At 35.7% G+C, this 20169-nt stretch overlaps 1 protein-coding gene across 4 annotated transcripts in view; it reads right to left on the bottom strand.

Annotated features, from left to right (window-relative positions):
- Positions 1-1394: 1394 nt before the first annotated feature.
- STRN (striatin) overlaps positions 1395-20169 on the bottom strand; it is a 96743-nt gene continuing 77968 nt past the window's right edge. For 3 of the 4 annotated variants that reach the window (XM_044772234.2, XM_070512246.1, XM_070512247.1), the window contains 8 exons: positions 17492-17667; positions 15512-15559; positions 14603-14724; positions 11085-11252; positions 8746-8886; positions 6052-6159; positions 4640-4726; positions 2515-4549 (listed from right to left, as the gene is read on the bottom strand). In XM_044772234.2, coding sequence (XP_044628169.1) covers positions 4380-4549; positions 4640-4726; positions 6052-6159; positions 8746-8886; positions 11085-11252; positions 14603-14724; positions 15512-15559; positions 17492-17667 — 1020 coding nt within the window. In that variant the 3' untranslated portion in view covers positions 2515-4379. Of the gene's footprint in view, positions 4550-4639; positions 4727-6051; positions 6160-8745; positions 8887-11084; positions 11253-14602; positions 14725-15511; positions 15560-17491; positions 17668-20169 lie in introns of all 4 variants that reach the window. The other variant, XM_044772235.2, reaches the window with a different exon arrangement.

Here is a 20169-nt window from a genome sequence, read left to right as displayed (position 1 = left end):
AAGTAAAACTGATGATTAGGTACTTAACAGGCTTCAAATAGTTTTCAAAGAATAAAGCAGGATGAAGAAAATCAGACTTAGAGCTCTTTTTCCATGTAAATTCAAGAACAGTTTGGCTCTTGGTTGAAAACATCACACAGACATAATACTAACCAGAGATTAACTACCTCCACTCACCATCAACGCTGATGAGAAATTTTAAGCAGTTCTTTCAAAAGAAAACCAAAATTAATTCTAAGTCTTTTGATCTGATTTGTGACATCTTAGTTCAATACAACTTAAATGACAAAGCCTGAGAAAAGCACCAATATAGATTTTTAAATTGCATCCAACCATCATTTCAGATCTCATAGGACTTGCTTTAGTTCAAATGGCAGCAATGACAAAGAGGTAGATATGAAAGATGCCATTTAAATACTATTCTTAGGTGGAATTTTAACTAGTTCAGGTGTTTAATCTAAAAATAATTTATACTAGTTGAATCATCATGACATGCTCTTGTGTAAGGGGGAAACTTATGAAGTACTAAAAAAGTCAGCCTTTAAAAATTACATTTACTTAGCCAGTATTATTTAGATCCCATAATTTTGGTGAACCAATAATTTCTCCTTTTACCTGAAACTGATTATAATGAAAGAATAGTTATCTTATTCTCTACTGAAATTTCTAGGAATTCACATTCAAAATCCTTGGAAAGGATATATGGTGCTCAGAAGAGCACAAAGACAGCGCATGAAATGTCCCCTGAAGTCCAAGAAGTTGAGCAGATACATTAAAAAGACACTAATGGTCACAAATTAGGACCTTCACAGATAGGCGCGCACACACACACACACACACACACACACACACACTCTCTCTCTCTCTCTCTCTCTCTCTCTCTCTCTCTCTCTCTTTCACCCCTGCACCCCAAACTCAATCCCCATCCTCACTGTAAGGCTGCATTTGTATTTTTTTTTAAAGGCACCTCTCATTCTCTAGCTATTGCCTTCTTGATGATATCTGTTTTCTTAAAAATCCTCAAAGTTCAATGGAAACAGTTCAGTACTGAGAATGGAATATTTTTCAATTCACATTTGAATAGCCAGGTTTTCTTACATTCAGATTTTAATAAACTAGAATGACAGTTTTTAAAACAAGCATGCTAGCCTAGAATGAATATAGTATATACAGTAATTTAAACATTTAGAACTATATATTATACTGCAAAAGCAAACAGCACAACACTCGTCATACTCATCATTACCTGCTGTGTACACTACCTCCAAAAATGAAAATACAAAACAGTAAAATGCACCTATGGTTTTATATATATATATATATATATAGTCTATATATTATATATATTCCTACAATATATATAATATATATTTATAAAATATACATACATTTTAGACATTTTCAAATAAATCTTTATCATTATCTCCAAAAGAAATTTATAGCAAGAATACTGAAGGAATGAAAGTCAGATAAACAAAAAATTTCTCACAAAGTACATTATCAGTGATGCAGCTCAATTTCCCCCCTTTTAGTCATAACTAAAATGATTATAAAAGCTAAATACTTTGCATAACTAATTATTTGTTTATGGCAAAAATTGCTAAACTTGTTCAATAGAAAAATACTGAAGGTCATTATATCACTTATGTTAAATATCTGTCTATGGTTCAATTAGCAAATGAGCTCCATATGACAGGTGAGTTTTGAGAAGGGTGCTGCAAGCTCCCAGAGATGTCTCCACAGCGCATGAAAATAAAGCAGGGATCCCCATCTCCTGCTGATTTTCATACTATTCCAATACATTTCATCCAAAATATTTACAAATCAAGCACTATGAAAGCATTTCAATGACTCTGAATCTTGATTTTGTTCATTTTGTGAGTTTTCGTTGGATTTTCAGTAGGCTGAGGGAAAAATCAGACACAAATATATGCTTCTATCTGGTTGGAAGACAGCTTTGGCTCATTTCTAGGCTGAGACCATACAGTGCTAGTGGAGAAGAGTTTCTGTGTACAGTCTCCAATGGCATAGCACTGACTTTCTAAGAAACTTTCAACAGTTCCATCATTTGCACTACATCTCTCATAGTTATTTTCTACTCACTAACAGGAAAATTTTAACCATGAGGGATAAAATGCAGGTGAAGGGAATGTCTTGGTTTTGAGAATTTCCGTGATGTAAGTAAACCAGGCACTGAAGACCTTGGAAGGTAATTAAAACAATAACTGGTAGAACAACTTTATAGTCGTCCATCATAAATACTCCAAGCAAGGGACCTAACTGGAATTTTCCAGTATTGTTCTATAAATGTTAGGTTAGCAACACCATTTCTTTACTCTGTGAAGAACCAAAAGAGGAATTCATCAAACACAATGTGGAATTCTGTATCTGTATGGGAATATAAACATTCACCCAGTAGCTCACGTCCAGGTCAATCCATTTGATTACATGAAGGAATCACTTGAGTCCACTCTTAACCAAAGCACAGATGAAATAACACACCTGTGTCAAATTAATTAAAGTAAATCTGTTTATCAATCAGGCAAATTTAGCACAGGCCTTTAACTTTAAAGAAAACTTGCCTGCAGACTGCAGAATTCTAGAGACAGACAAGCAGAAACTTTACACAAAAATTGTCAATTATTATCCACATCACCACCAGAATATTTCTTCAAGGAGCAGATATACATATCATCAGAAGTGCCATTGTTATGACAATGGAATATGTGGGGAGATAGAAATGTGGGGATTATATTAAAAGGTTAAAATATTTACGGATATGAATTTTTTTAAGTCTGAGAGCCTATTACATATACATTTCACTGAAAAGTTGGACATTAGTAATTTATTTCTAATTTCTAGATTGGCCTCTGACATTTTGGGCAAACAAGACAGAGAGTGTGAGGAGAGGCAAGACAGTTGTAGGGATGAGGTCTATACACCAGGTCCAGAGAGTAAGGCCATAGGAATCCCAAGAGCTGGCCCTATGCAGGTCACAGGCAAGGGGAGCTCAGGAAACCCTGGTCCTTTAAGAGATGGTTTTTCCCAGACACAATGTTGATTCGCTGCCCATTAAATCACGCCGTGTATTCCAATTAAACAATGGAAAAGGGGTTGGGAGAGGGAAAGAGAGAGACAACTCTTTAGCCAATACTATGCACTGAACTCTTCCATCTAGATTTCTAGGAGTTTCTCCTTCTTGGGAGTTTCTCCTTTTTGGGAGATATTAATGAAGGACTTTTGGGGTACAAAACATTTGCTTTATTTAGTACTTCTGCAAAAGCAGCTGCCTGAGGTTAACCATACCCTTTGGACTGTTAAAACATAATAATTTTGAACTATTTTTGGCAGGTGCCAGAAATTCAAATACGAGAGACAAAGAAGAAAGAACAGAGATCATCTGAAGCACAGTTATGTAGGTTTTGACAAGTACTTGCAAATAACTTCCATTTTTTCAACCACTGAAAGGTAAGACTTCATTGATATGAAATAATCACTCTGGTACTATAAATATCACAGGAATAAAGTGAATTTTAAAATTAATAGAGATTATTATAAAGATATGCCCTGCTTGCCCTTAAAAATAAACATAATCTTAAACCTGAATAAGTTAAATCCTTTAGTAAAAGCAGACTCTATCAACTATTCTTCATAATGGTGAGTGTTTGTGAAAGCTAAACTTTAGAATGGTACCAAATCTATTTCAAAAATGTAATACAATATAGAAATCTGCTTACAAACTATTCATTTAGCATTTCTGAATAATATATTTAACATATTATTGCATTTCTTTTTTTCCCCCTAATAGGTAAAATGCTTTGCCAGGTGCTTTATGTGAACAGTTGAAAGGAGAGCTAAATTAAAAATTCATTTTAACACTGCCTGGTCATTATGCACATAGGGGTGAGTACAACAGATATGGTGAAGATTGCTCTTTTGCCTACCTAATGTGCGTGACAAGATTTCTCAGGGGAGAACTAGGTCTGAATTTCCATTCTTCCTCTGCTCATTCCCAGCTATCAAGCTTTTTAATGATCCCTTATAGTGTGCCCTATTTAAACAGGGACAAGCTAAACACCTATGTTCGCTTAGGCCTGCCTAGCGAATTAGAACAACTTCAGAAATAAACGTTCTTATTTGGGGAAAATTTGAAACAGTTTTCAGGTTCACAGATTCAGCTGAACTTGCAGCAACCTGAACAAACCTTAGTTTTAGAAAACAGTATACGAATTGCAAAACTATACTTTAACAAATGTTCTCTGTGCTCCTTCAGCAGAACAAAAGGGCAGGACGGGTTGGTTCTTGCCCTGGTCTTCTGGTATCTCTTTTGTGCAGTTGATTATTTATAAAGAGCTAGAAGGTGAAGATGATGCAATGTGTCATACAAAGACTTTAGCCAGTGCATCAGCCCCAGCACTGGCTATATAGCATTTGGATGGGTGGAAAGCTACATCATGAATTGATTCTTCAAATTTTTTCCGATGAGCTGTGAACTCCTGGATACACGTCTTACTTTCTAGGTTCCATAAACGTATTGAACAGTCATGACCTATATCAAAAGAAAAGAAATTGAAAGGAAAGATTATATTAACTCAAAAATAATAAGGATAACTAAATAATCCATAGTTGATGTACTTACTGCCAGACATCAAGTACAGGCCATTAGGATCAACCGCTAAACTTGTAACAGCTTCTAGGTGGGCTACCATCGAGTGGATCAGTTTGCCTTTGGAAAAAGAGATTGTTACTCTTTATTAACAGCTTTTCCTCATCCTGAATATATGCCAGCTACTGTGTTACACTGGTTTCTCAAGTCACCCCTCTCTGTGTACTTACTGCATCAATAGCTTTTTCCATCAGCTAAAGCAACATGTGTCTTCCCCACTCTAGCCAGAGTAATGATGATGAGAAACAAAAGCTCAAATTTCAGATTATATTTTTGTCTTTCAAATCACAGTACGGAAGTCAGTAATTTGTACACAAATATTCCTTTAAGCCATGTTTATTAACTAGAACTCAGACATTATTAATCATTTACTTTGCATCCTTTAGCTACAGGCAAATTATATGGGTTGGGGGAAGAGAAGACAGACAAAGACAAAAGAACAGAGAGAAAACCTGGCCATAATTTTGGTGGAAACAATGTAAAGAAAGGGATTAAAAATATTAAATTACTTATCACTCACAGCTAAACAAAGTTAGCAAAAGCCAACATATTTACAAAGTCAATAGCAGATACTCAGGTAAATATGGCTGCTAATACAGAGTGTTTTTCTCCCAATACAGCTCTCTTTTGAATTTCCTTTAGACTAGTGAATTGTAATCCAATAAACACTGGGAAAGCCCCCATGGCCAATTCAAATTAATCAAGACCAGTCAGTCAGTATATAATATAGAAAAGATTAGTCCATGGAAAACCAAAACCAAATGACTGAGGGATTTTCCACCTGCAATATGAAGGCTATTCAAACACTGAACAATCTTACACAAATATAATGATCATATGCCTCTACTTCCAACATGTTTCTACTTTTGCCCAATGTATTCACAGCTAGAGATCATTTTGATTGGTATTTGAATGAATTTTTATTGTGTTCCTAGTGATAACCTTGGCTCTAGGGCCAAAATACAGAATCTACTTACTATTAAACAAACCTAGATGATTCTATATGCTATCAAGACTAGTTCTTAGCAGATTTGGATGGAATGAACAGAAACTGAGGTAGGAGACTATCTGTGTTTCACTACTTATTGCCTGACTAGAAAGCCACTGACTGACACCAAAATAAGCCAACTTGCCGTGGAGATTTTTTTTGCTTTAACAATAATCTTTTTTTTTTTTTTGGCTGAGGAAGATTCACCTTGAGCTAACATCTCTTGCAAATCTTCCTCTATTTTGTATGTGGGTCAATGCCACAGCATGGCCACTGACTGGCAGTGTAGGTCCAGGCCCAGGAACAGAACCCAGGCCACTGAAGCAGAGTGTGCTGAACTTAACCACTAGGCCCCCAGGGCTGGCCCAACAATAATCAATTTTTAATAAATTCTTACCTGTATTGTTATCATAGAATTTGATGTGCCTGTCTTCATGTGCAGTGATGCTGATGGGAAGAGTGGGATGACTGATGACTCTATTTATTTGGCAGGAAGAGCTGGCTACTAAAAAGGAAAAAATTAAAGAGCAAGACAAATTAGTCAAAGCTACAATTTCTTCAAAAGAGAAATGAATACTTGAGACTGAAAAAGTAAATAATGTAACTTTGCCTTGCATTCATTTATTCTGCGATTGTGTTCATAATTTCAATGTTAGGAAATGAGAACCACCTGAGCAATACTATGCTGACAAATCCAGAGGTACCTGAGCACTAGAATTTCCTTTCCACCACCTGCTTTCTATGGTGCCACTCAGGGCTTAGCCTAGAGCCACTGACATTTCTCATTCTACAGTGTTCTGTGATATTTGTGCTGCTTTAATAAAGTTTCATTATTACTTACATGTCGGTAACTTTTAAATTGAAATCTCAGCTCTTTCTGGATACAGAGCTCTTTATCACATGGTTATTGCCGAAAGATAAACATGACAAAGAGAGCTTCTTAACTCTTTAATCTTCTTTCTCATCATAATAGAAACGTTCATCATTGACATCTATCATGTTTGAAATCTTAAAATAGTCAGCATCCTAACTATTTTTCGTGCATCATTTAATAGTTTTCAAAGAGATTTTAATTAGATGCACAATGAGACAGGCAGGCCATGTCATTAGGCCCATATTACAGTGAACGAGCCAAGGTCCAGAAAAAGCTGTGACTCCCCCAAAATCATGTGACAAAGCCAGTACCTATTCTAACTTCTACCTCTATCCCAACCAGATAGTTCACGAAAATCAGAAAACTGCCAAACCTGGTACCTAAAATATCACAAGTTCCTCCTGAAAGCCTTTTATCAAAAGGAAATTAATAATTAAGAACAACTTAGGCTTAATTGATTTTTGTTAAGAAAATTTTTGCAAAAAAAAAAGGAAAAACTACATAAAGATAACACTAAGATATGTCAAAAGTTTAAAAATAAATCATTATATCACAGTCTAGGGAGAGAAAGGAATGTTCCTATAAAATACATTATTGGGACAACTGGCAAATCTGAATGTAAACAGCAACTCAGACATTGTGTCCATGCTAAATTTCCTGGTTTTGATAATATAATGTGCTATGCCAGAGGATGTCCTTGTTCTTAAGAATTAATTACATGCTAGAGGATCTAGGGGTATAGAGGTATGAGGTCTCTTAAGTGTCTCTTAAGAATTTAAAATTACACACTTGTATAGAGAATGATAAAGCAAATGTGACAAATGTGGCGAAATGTTAAAAATTTGTGAATCACGTAATAGAAAATATAGCTAAAAATAGCTGTAAAGAACAGTCTACTTATTGAATTTTCATGCGGTTCCTAGAAATATGACATCTTAAAAAATTTCATATTTTTTTTTAATTTTACTACTTAGCTTTAGGTCATGTATTTAAATCTAATTTTTTTTTTTTTTTTGAGGAAGATTAGCCCTGAGCTAACTGCTGCCAATCCTCCTCTTTTTGCTGAGGAAGACTGGCCCTGAGCTAACATCCGTGCCTATCTTCCTCTATTTTCTATGTGAGACGTCTAGCACAGCATGGCATGCCAAGTGGTGCCATGTCCGCACCTGGGATCCAAACCGGCAAACCCCAGGCCACTGAATCGGAACATGCAAACTTAACTGCTGCAACACTGGGCCGGCCCCTATTTAAATATAATTTTAAATTTACTGAGAGTCTAAAACTGATATTTCTTGGCAAAAAAAAAAAAAATTCTCTTTTTCCTATTCTATAATCTCAATTTTGATTTTTTTGTCTCTCTTTTACATTCAAATAGTTCAAAGCTCTATTCATACCTATTTTTCCAAACATTTCTCATAGGACACCAGAAGAAAACAAAGGACAACAGATTGGGAAGAGAAAATGAAGAAAGCCAAAATGGAATAAAGGAAATTTTTGAGAGAAAAAGAGAGAAGAGAGAAAGACACACACACTCATGCATATGCTCGTGTGCACACACATCATGGTAATTATTTTTAAAGCTAGTTCTCTGATTAAAACAACAGTATATGTGTATGTAGTTTTCTTTATCAACTGCAACCTAATCTATGATTGTCTGGATTAAGCATAAAGACAAAAAGCAATGATTAAAAAAGGCAAAACCAAAAAGATTCTGTAGTATCTTCTTCACAGTCTGAGAAGTTATATATTTCCTGACTTCCTGCATCCAATAATCACTTTCAGATTTGGGATTCTAAGAGGAAGAACTTAATTTATATTCTAATCACCACTGAGATGTGTCAAATTATATTATTAATACAAAATTAAGTTGACTAAAAAATTAAATTATGAGGAATGAAAAATAGATTTATATTCAGAATAAATATTTTCTTCAAACAGAATTGAAAACTAATTGTTTGGTATAAAATTAAATTTGACTCCTCTTTGGAATAGCTCAAATGTTATTTCAAACAGTATAGTTATAAATGTGCATAAACTTAACCCAAAGTCTTTAAATCAACTGTAAATTATTATATCCTTTTAAGTAACTGTGTTCTGTGATTTAGGAGGCAGACCCCTTTATAATGACAAGCATTTATCATGGTTGACTCTAGTTATAATTTCGATCAAGTTTAAAAACATGATCCAAACGCAGACTATTTAAACTGGTATACATACTCGTATCTGGATTGGATTCTAAAGTGAGAATGCGTTGTTGTGTCTCCATGTTAAAGATGCTTGTATATCCTTTGCTGAATGATGCTACCATATGGCTTGGGTCACTGCTCACTAGATCCACAGAGGCAGGGATTCCCAATTCTAAAAGAGGCAGAACATATTCAAAGAGAATGGCCATTAGAGTTTACTTGACAATTGTGCTTAAAAGATAGCAAAACAAACAATGGTGTGATTTCCTTAAAAAGTAAATAAGGCTTGACTGTAAAATAAGAATTAGCTCACAGACGTTCAACACAGATTATTTCTTTTGTTACTTCTAGCCCTAGCCTATTTTCTCATCCTTACCTGTTCAGCACATCTTCTACCTGTTACTCAGCTAATACATTCATGGAATGCAAGTCTTTTTCAGAAAATACATAGAAAACATGTATGGACTACAAGTTTTGCTGCTTCCACCTATACCTGGAATTTAGAGTGGCATCATGGAAATTCTTCATTTTAAAAGCCCATCTCTTATTAAGAATGCTAACTCCTCTGATATATTCAAAGCTTTAAAGGATAAAAACCTTCGGCCAAGAATACTCTATCCAGCAAGAATTTCCTTCAGATATGAGGGAGAAATTAAATCTTTTCCAGACAAACAAAAGTTAAGGGAATTTGTAACTAAAAGCCCTCCATTACAAGAAATCCTCAAGAAGGCTCTCATACTTGAAAAAAGAAAAAAGGGAGAAAGGGGACACAAGCCACAGACTAGGGAGACCGATGGATAGAACCAGAACAGGATAGCAAATATTCAACTATAGCATTAGGGTAAAAATAAGGAAACTACCAAAACAAGGACGATCTTAGCACTCTAATTACAAATTAATAAGACTAGTTGGAATAAAAAATGAAAATAATTATTTAGGAGGGGAAGAGCAAAGGGTCTAAATCAGTATTGGTCAAGTAAGTAAGAGACTACCAGAGAATAGACTATATTATACACGAGATTCTAAATACAAACTTCAAGGTAGACACTAAAATAAAGTACAGAACAGAGTCACAAATCATAGATAAGGAAAAATCTAAGAAACCCAGAATAAGAAATTGCAGTATTAAATGGATAGTCTAAAGCACACAGGAAAAGAAACACAGGAAAACAAGATAATGAGCGACAGATTGACAGCATTAAGTCCACATGCATCAATAATCACTCTCAATGTGAATGGATTGAACTCTCTAATAAAAAGACACAGAGTGGCAAAATGGATTAAAGAACAAGAATGCTAACTCCTCAAAAATAAGGACTTTACAACGTAAAATCAAAATTGTTAGTTATTCACAGAGTCAAGTAAATATCAAATATAGGCAACTCATCAAAGATATATTAATGACCAATAAGCACACAAAAAAGTGCTCAAAATAATAAGCCACCAATAAAATGAAATTAAAACCACAGTGAAAGACTGCTACACGCCCACCAGAACGGCTAAAATTAAATAGACTGACCACACCAATTGTTAGTAATTAAGGATGCAGAGCAACTGGAATTCTCATATATTGCTATCAGTGGTGTAACATGGTACAATAGCTTCAGAAAAAAGTTTGGCAACTTCACATAAAGTTAAACACAAAATTGTACTTCTAAAGCCCAGCAATTTTACTTCTAGGTCTTTACCTACCTATAATAAAAACATGAACATTCATAGCAGATTTGTTCATAATAATCAAAAAGTGGAAACAACTCAAATTGCCAATCAAAAGGTAAATGAATAAACACATTGTGGCTTAATGAAATACTATTAAACAATAAAAATAAATTATTGATAATTACAACATAGATGAATCACAAAAAAATTATAGTGAGAGTAAAAAGCCAGATACAAAAAGAGTGTACATTGTTTGATTTCATTTACATTAAGTTTTAAAATAGATAAAACTAATCTATGATGAAAGAAATAACAACACTGGGTGCCTCTGGTTGGGAAAGGGGAAGGGGGTTGACTGGAAAGGACACGAAGAAATGCTGGGAAGGGGGAAGGAAATGTGCTGCATCGTGACAGATGCGAGAGTTATGCATTTGTCAAACTCATTAAAATGTATCCTTAAAATCTTTTTTTACTGTATATAAATTACATCTCAGTTAAAAAAAATTTTTTAATGTGTACTCTTTCACCAAATACTGTTTTTAAAAATTATACACAAGTTGGAAATTCAAACAAATACACTTTCATTGCTTAAAAAACCCTTCAATTAAATTTAAACTGTAGGAGTTTGTAGACTCATTTATTTGCTTGCTTGTTTTTAGAATAAAATGTTTTATAAAAGATACAGTAAAATAGTTTTTAAAAAGTATGTACCTTGATTATCATTAAATACACTCAGGGCTGGAGCAACCTCAGTTGTATTCCACAAACGGAGAGTGCCATCTGCTGAACAGGACAACAAACGCTGGTGTGCTGCACTGTAAGCCAGACCCCAGACGGCATCAGTGTGGCCTAGCAGAGGGCCTCTTAAAACAGAAGGATCTACACAAAATAGCAAGAATACAAAATTAGGAAGAAAAACACCAAATCATAAAGGTACTTAGATTCCAGAGAAAGTAAAATATAAAAACGAAGGCACCTGATAACAATATAAAATATCCTTCCTAGTTTCTAATATTCTTCTGAAATGCTGCAATAATTAAAAACAGACTTGGAAATTTGCAAATGTAGAGTTCAAAAATTATAAATTAAAATTTAAAAATATGTATTTTTCTCCTTAAAAAAATTAGGTGCTTCCTTCTCCCTCCCTTTTTTCCTTCCATTTGTCTAGATTTTTTAAAAAGCATGTTAACACAAATCATTTGAATTTAATCTCCCTTCAGAGAAACCGCAACTCCGATTCCCTGAGGAAGTGAACAGAGACGCTTCCTTCTGCTGACTTCCTCAGCACTCTGGATATAATACCCCTGTAGGCCACTAACCCTACTGTACTACGAATGGCAGTTATTTCTGGGAGCAACAGGCCTCTGACACTCATAATGGACATGAACTGAGACCTGGAGGGATCCCCAAATTCTCAAACAGCAATAACTGACGTGAACGATGTGCATGTGGGGGAGGGAAGAAGAAGGCAGAAGGAAGATTACTTAGCACTGTTTCATGAGAAAGGTCAAACTAGGAACTTTATTAATCCTTACAATGACTCTATGAAGGGGTACTTTCAAGATGGCTCACAGATGTTAAGTTTAAAATGTCAATGGTGTTATCTGTCCTATATCCTCTCTTGGTCATACCATAAAACATTCATTGAAGACACACTGTGTGTTAGGCACTATGCCAGATGCTGGGGCCACACAGATGATTAAGGCACAATACTATCCTTGTCTTCAAAAGACAATGTGGTAAGTACACTAATAGTGACAGGGCCAGCCTGGTGGCACAGCAGTTAAGTGTGCACGTTCTCCTTCTCGGAGGCCAGGGGTTCACCAGTTCAGATCCCGGGTGCGGACATGGCACCGCTTGGCAAAAGCCATGCTGTGGTAGGCGTCCCACATATAAAGTAGAGGAAGATGGGCATGGATGTTAGCTCAGGGCCAGTCTTCCTCAGCAAAAAGAGGAGGATTGGCAGTAGTTAGCTCAGGGCTCATCTTCCTCCAAAAAAAAAAATAGTGACAGACACCAGTTACCATGGAGAGTAACTGGGATGAGTGAAGGCTTCTTGGAGAGAATGACACCTAAAGTGTACAGATGCTGGCTAGTCAAAAAGGAAAGGCATTCCTGACAAAGGAGGCAGCACCTACAAAATCACAGGAAAAATAGCATGATATGTGAGGAAATTTATAAGCGATTCAGGATTACTGGAGTGTGAAGTTTGAGGCAGGAAGTGGATGAGATAAGAGTGGCTAGTTTATGGTGGGATTTCTACAACATATTAAGACACTGAAGGGTTTCCCAGGAGCGGTAGGGTGTAGTAGGTATTTAATAAGGGTAACTTCAACTGTAGCGTAGAAGAGAGATTGGACAGAATCAAAATGAGGGCAAGGAGACTGTTTCAGTAGACTGGGAGGGTGATGATGAAGACCCAACCGAGGGTAGCAAAAAAAGGGGCAGAGAAGGAATAAATTCAAGAAATATTTAGGGGGTGATATCAAAGACTAGTAATTAATAAGGTGTGGATAGTAAAATAGAACAAAGAATCAAGAATAACTCTTAGGTTCCTAGTTAGTGTAATTCTGGTAGTACCACCAACTAATAAAGAATATATGGAAGAAGAGACATAGGACACGTGAGGATTTATGGAAAATGAGACAAACACTTTCAAATGTTCTGTAGGTAGTCTGAGGCTTGAAGAAGAGATTTATATGAGTCAACAGCACATAAAACCATAGAAGTGGATTCAGTCTACCACGGAATGCGTGCACAATGCACAGAACAAGTTAGGTCTGGGCCTTGAGAAACGCCAATATTTAAGGTGAGAAAAATAAAAGGAGATTATGAAGGATAAGGAACAGAAATTGTCATAGAGTCAAGAATTAAAAAAGGCAATAGTGGACAAATTTAAAAAAGGATAGAGAGCCAATACATCTAAAAAAGTAACAACTGTAAAAATGTCCACTGGATCAACCAATTGTCACTGACAATCTTGTTATATTTAAGTGGTATAGCTAGAAGACAGAATGAAGAGGGACGATGCACAGGGAAAGGACATGGAATTAGTAACCAGAAATTGTGTTATCTAGATAATACAACCAAAGAGACACAGATGATGAAGGAAAGATAGACTAAACAGAAGCCAGAGAGGAAAATGGAGTCAAGAAAAGGCTTTCCCTTGCCCAGGATGGGAGATACCCGAATTTACTTATATTCTGAGGGGATGGAAAAACAGTAAAGAGGATAAGCCTTAAGATGAGAGCACAAGAGAGACACAGAGAGAGAGAGAGGGAGAGAGAGAGAGAGATTGATAGATTAGAGTGCAGACTCAAAGGAAATGAGAGAGAATGAGGTCAAGAGCAAAAGGAGAAGGGCTGAGTTGGAACAGAACGAGGACAACTGATCCTATGACAGAAAGATAAAGGAAGGAAAAGCATGGAACAGATAAATTTGTAAAAGAATTGGGGAGGGAGAAGGGGCTTATCTGTCACAAAATATGTTAAATGCTTATTAAGTAAATGTTGGGAGAAATTGTTTATTGAATGTCTTATCTTCACTCAGGTTTGGTGGTAAAATTAATCTTAAGTGATAATGATAATAAAATATGGTTTTATGACAAGTATGTCATTTCATACCATTCCAGAATTTAGGAGGAAACAAAAATAGTCAATTCCAAAAGAGTTTTTGCAAGGGACTTTATGGTAATACCTAGTGATAGATTATAATATGGATTTATGTTTCATGGTACTGTTCTCAGATCTAAAGGGCACTTCTTAATTTTTAAGGCCTTTTAAATATTTTGCTGCCATGGAGTTTAAAATTCATTAGCTTCTATATCCTCCAATAATTGATCAAAAAGATTATGCCAATATTCATTTGCCTGCAAAGTTGTTTGCCAAGAATAGTAATAAAATATGATTACAGATAAGTTATAACGTATCGAGTACTGTACAGATGCCTAACATGACAAAAACAACTGTATATCAAGCCAACATTTCCAATCAATAAGACTTTGGGGGGTGGAAACTGTTTTCTTAGGAAGAATATATGTTTTTCTTTTTTCTTTTAGCATGACATATCAAATTGATTCCTAAATACAGAAGTTCTTTTTAAAAAAATAAAGACATGGTTCTTTTTACCAATTTACTTTCAAAGATATTTCATTTTACCTTTATACGTGCTACGTAAAATAGGTAAAAAGAAAACATATTATTCTTTCACATCTTTAGGGAATCACATACCATAAGAATCATAGGGATCGATGTTGGGGTTGGTGGTGTTCCAGCCCTGGATCAGTCCATCAGTGCCACCACTATAACACTGCTCACCATTGCTGCTCATTACCACACAGAGCACTGGACCTCTGGGAGATAAAAATCAATTTCTATTCTCTAAAATCAATCTGATAGTAGGACTTGTAAAAAATAAGAAAGTTTAATTATTCCAATGGTTTTCTATTTTTCTTCTTTGTTCAATGAATAAAAATATGTCAAAGCATTGTTCATTTTTCTTCCTGTGCAAAATCAGAGGTCGGTACACTATGGCCTATAGGCCGATGCTCATTTTTGTACAGTCCTCAAGCTAAGAATGGTTTTTACATTTTTTAAAGAGTTGTAAAACAAAACTAAACTAAAAACAAAAATGTACAACAGAAAATATGTGGCCTGTAAAGCCTAAAAAATATTTACTATCTGACCCTTTATATCAAAAGTATGCCAATCTCTACGTTAAATCAGGTAAATAAGGTATATTCTTTAAGCTTAAATGGAAAAAAAAAAAAAAGCATTCAATATGTGATCACAATAAAATAATTCTCAAGTATTTTTATCTAGATTATCTTTAGGGAAAAAAAGGTCAGGATTTCTAATATTTAAACGTAATTGCCTCAACATTATTTTAAAAGAGACATATACATCATTTAAACATCATGCAAATAAAATCTAATTTCAGCAAGGATCCTTGCCTGGCAGTGATAAACTTGTTTTTAACATTATATTATCTGCCAGTTTCTTTTACATTTACAAAAAATACTACTAAATACAAATAACACATAACACATAACAAATACATAAGTGAAAGACAATAAAATATTCTAATCAGGCTGATTCACAGTGATGTTAATTTAAAACAAAGAAAAAACGCATACTTACTTATGAGCCCTGAATGTATAGATAGGCTCCACATCAAGAGAAGTACTCCTACATCAGAGAGAGAAGAAGGCTCTTACCACTCTAAATTTCAGTAGGAAACAGTAGTACTGAATATGTCATAAAACTGCCTTTAGAAATACCAACATTATGTAATACCCCATTCCCAACCCCAGGACGCATAAAAGAGCTTACCTAACACCAAGCACACATTTTGTGGCTTCAAGAAACAAAATCCTTGTTCAGTACTAACACCTTATTACAGTGCTTTTAGCACTGTCATAATCTAGTTGACTAAACAGAGAGAGACTCACTCAGGGGAAACAACGTCATAGGCTCTGAAGAGAGAAATTTCTGGATTCAATTTCCAGTTCTATCATTAACTATCAAACTTTAGGCAAATTATTTAATCTTTCAGAACTTTGGATTCCTCTATGTTTAAAACAACACAGAAAAATAGGGATAACACCAAATATTCACAGGATTGAATGAGATTCTATAAGTAAAACAGCCTAGAACAGAACTGTGCACATAGTAGGATTTCAATACACGGCACTTTAATTTCATTGCATTTCCAGGAAGGTTAATATGTCTGTCCTTGATACTTCCAGAAACTGTCAAGTCATCAGTTTATTTATTACTTAGAACACTGAGTATATGGGTACTCTACAGAGCCTAATACTGGCCATGATTGTTAATGGAAACTAGATTTAAAGTTAAGTACTTACCATTTTCTACATTGTATTCCAGTTTTTTATAGGCATATGATATCTCTCATTTCCAACATTTTATGTTCAAAGGTAAACAGGCCACTGTTATTTACATGTGAAGGTATTATTACTAAGCTATCGCCAGCAAGACACTTGTTTCACTATTTTTCTAAATTCTAGTCAAGAATATATGATGAGACATTCACATTCTCTAGTCTAATGTGATGCCCATGGTGACGAAAGAACTAGAAAGACAAAAGGCACAATTTATAACCAGGGATAATTTTTCTCTGCTGAATATATCTGATCCATATGAGGATTCACCTGGTTTCAGCAAGATCTGGTTGAGCTATCTGATGAAGACTGATAAATGAAGTATTTTATCTAGTCTATGTACTCACAGCAGGAATGTCACTGATCTCTTTTAAACTGGGCAACAGATATCCTCTACCAGTAGCAAAGCTTCGGTAATCTCCTCCATTTGATATTCCTTTCTACTCTTCTAATAACAGAAGTGCCTAACACTGTAGAATGGCCCTTGTTGGCAGATGCTGGGTTCTGGACCATGTGACCCAAGGAAGAAGGGAAGGAGCTCCAACAAGGACCCCACCAAGTGGGATCAGGACTAGTTTGGTGACTGATAAAAGGGTTCATACCAATTCATGTCTGTCCATGCTTGGAGAGGAACCACGGGGCCAAGGCAAGCACTAGCAGTTTAGTGATGGCAACAATAGTGCCTTTCAGTCTAGACATTTTGGTGGGTATGGAAAGTACCTAAGGAGTCAAGACCAGAAGACAAGACCAAACAGGGGTCCCTCACGCCTCCCAATCAGCCTTCCCTTCCTTCTACTCTGTAAGTCCAAACCTAGTAAACAATGGAGCGGGGTGGGGGGGAACTGATGAAGTTAAACATGCCTATACCTGTTTACAACAACAGTACAGACTTACAACTAACAGTACAGTTACTTCTTCAGTACAGAAAAAAGGCTCCCCAAATATGAAAGCCATTTCAAACATTGTATAAAGATTGTAACCAGCATTCACAAGCCCTTGGAAACCACCAGATAATACCATTTCTTCCTAAGTGTCAATTTTCCAACCTAATATTAGATTGTGAGTATGTGCAGGAAAAAATACTCTAAATTATGTGACATGGTGAAGAAAAAAGAACTAGAAGTGATATTTAGGGAATTTAATAGCAAATAATAAAGTATTTTTCTGCTGAAAAACTTCATAAAAACATTCAAATAAAATCAAAGTAGAATATTCTCACTTTTTGGCTGGGGCTGTTTTCTGTAAATTCCACATTTTTAAAGTGTGATCCTCTGATGCTGTTATCAAAACAGGCTCAGTGGGGTGGAAAGCAAGGGCTCGAATGCCGTCAAAGTGACTTCTTAGTGTAAACTTAGGGCTCCACGTCTTCCTCAGAGCATCTTTATTGTTTGCTATCTATTAAAGAAACAAAAACACACCTGTACATTTAGTTTAGGATAGGGAAAAACCTACATTTCAACATTAATCCTTGTTGATTTGTCATTAAACCATCACATTTTGCAACTTTCAAAACAATAAAATTTTTAAGTGTAAATAACCAAATCAATAGGCAAAACTAGCACTATGTCAATAGTGGGTTCTTTTGAAGAAATATTAATGCTATAATAAGAAAACAGGTAATACTTCAATATAGAAAGAGGATCAAATAATACCAAAATGGATCTTCACGTGAATGATTTAAAAAAAACAAATAATTTCAACCTAAATTACAGTACAGAAACTAATTTTGGGTAATAGTTGAAAAACTAACTTATTTTTAAACCTACTAACATTGTAGAACATGATCATACTTTTGAGATTTTCAATACACTCTAACAAAAGCTAAATTTTCTTCATCAAATTGGTAACAAAGTTTATAAACTAGAAACAAAATGTTAAAATTGGAAAATACAATCACATGTTACAAAAAAAACAGACTCCATTGGTAAAATAAACATATCATTATGCTGCTTTTCTCCAAAGAAACTCCATCTCAACAACTGGAAACAATGCACTCTTTTTTCATTCCAATTAAGAGGAAAGCTAAAGAGGCTGGTGTTTGACTTTCCATTAGCACCTCATACGACCTCTCCACCCTCCAAGGCTAACAATCGTGCTGGGTTTCAGAAAGAGGGGGACGAGTACTGGTAACATACTGGAGAACTACTACTATACCTACAATGACAAAAACCAACAATGCTACCAAGAATAGCTGCTATTTTGAGCATTATTCATTATTTTGAACATTACTCAAAAGACTTAATATGCATTAACTCACTTAATCCTCACAGCAACTCTAGAAGTAGGAATTAACATTATCCTCACTTTACAAGACATAGAACGAAAAGAGTAGTTAAGTGACTTGTCCTCTAGTAAGTGGAGGAGTCAGGATTCAAACCCAAGCAGTCTGGCTTCACAGAGGCTACAATCTTAATACGAACTGTAATTTAGAATCCAGTAACTTAAAAATCTGCAGAAAAATTTGGAGAGGACATGTCACAATTAGGACAATAAGAGAAGACAAAACGCAATATTCAAGGAACTACTGTAAGAACTGGGGCTGGTCATGGAGGCGGGGGTAAGAGGGTGGGGGGGTGGAGGGTGTGTTGACTCCTGCCTGTTCTTGTTAAAGGTTAACAAGACTCCTGTCTGCTCTGGTTAAACCTGAAAGCCTTTCATATGTAAGAGTAATTACATTCCTTCTGAATGTCTTAATGTGGCAGGCAGCCACTAAGATGGTTCCCAATCAGCCCCACCTCAGATTTACACCTTGTGTAGTCCTTTCCACATTATGGGGTTGCTCTGTGTGACCAATGGCATACAGCCGAAGTGGTAACAAATTATTTCCAAAATTAGGTTATAAATTCCATCTTGGGTGTTCTTGCACTCTCTCTTTTCAAGTTCACTCACACTGAGGGAAGCTATCTGCTCTGCTGAGGAGGCCACAGAGAAGCCCGTGTAGTGAGGAACTAGTCTCCAGCTAACAGCCAGCAAGAAACCAAGGCCTTCCAAAAACCACAAGAGAGCTTAGAAGCAGATCATCCCCAAGTCAGGTCTTCATGTAAGACTGTAGCACTTGCCAATGTTTTGAGTTCAACTACATGAGAGACCAGAACCACACAGCTAAGCTGTCCCAAGACCGCTGACCTATAGAAACTATGAGATAATGTTTGTTGTTTTCAGCTGTTAAGTTTGGTGCAATTTGTTACACAGCAATAGATTAATAATATGTTAAATAAAACTAGGAACTACTTTTAGAAGCAGAGAGAGAGAGAGACATAACACAATTCAGAGCTATGAAAATAGAATGAGCTTTCTCTAGAGAGAGGACTGAGTACCACTACATATTGGACACATTCTTTGTGGGTTAGTATAGAGGGAACAAAAGTATCTAATGGGAACTTCTGCTTCTAGCCATGATGGACTAGATTATTAGGACCAACTCTATACTGAGGACAAGTAGAAAAGCAGAGCCAAACATAAAAAATGGAGAACCAACAAAATAGCAAAGAAAAACCAGGTCAGGATCCAGAAGAAGACAGAGGCCTAAGGAGGTGAGCCCGAAATTGGAGTTGTTTTTCCCCAGAGAGTGTTTACTGATTCCAGAGGGAATGACTGAGAGGTCAACCTGTGCTTTGCAGTGCAAGGGGACACAAATTGGTGTCCAAACCTGGCAAGAAAATGGGGCTTGCTGAACCACCTGCTTTGGGTTTTGATTTAAAAGGGCTGCATCCTAGACATAAGAGTGAACTGGATTTCATAACTTATATAAATGTTGAATGCCTATGCTGTACACCTGAAACTAATATCATATGGTATGTATACTATACTTCAATTAAAAAAAATGTTTCTTAAAAAGTGAACTGGGGGGGCTAGCCCCGTGGACGAGTGGTTAAGTTCGCGCGCTCCGCTGCAGGC

Source organism: Equus asinus, chromosome 6 (assembly GCF_041296235.1).
Source record: "Equus asinus isolate D_3611 breed Donkey chromosome 6, EquAss-T2T_v2, whole genome shotgun sequence".
NCBI lineage: Eukaryota > Metazoa > Chordata > Mammalia > Perissodactyla > Equidae > Equus > Equus asinus.
Note: the sequence above shows the minus strand (reverse complement) of the source record. Positions and strands in the feature narration are given on the sequence as shown.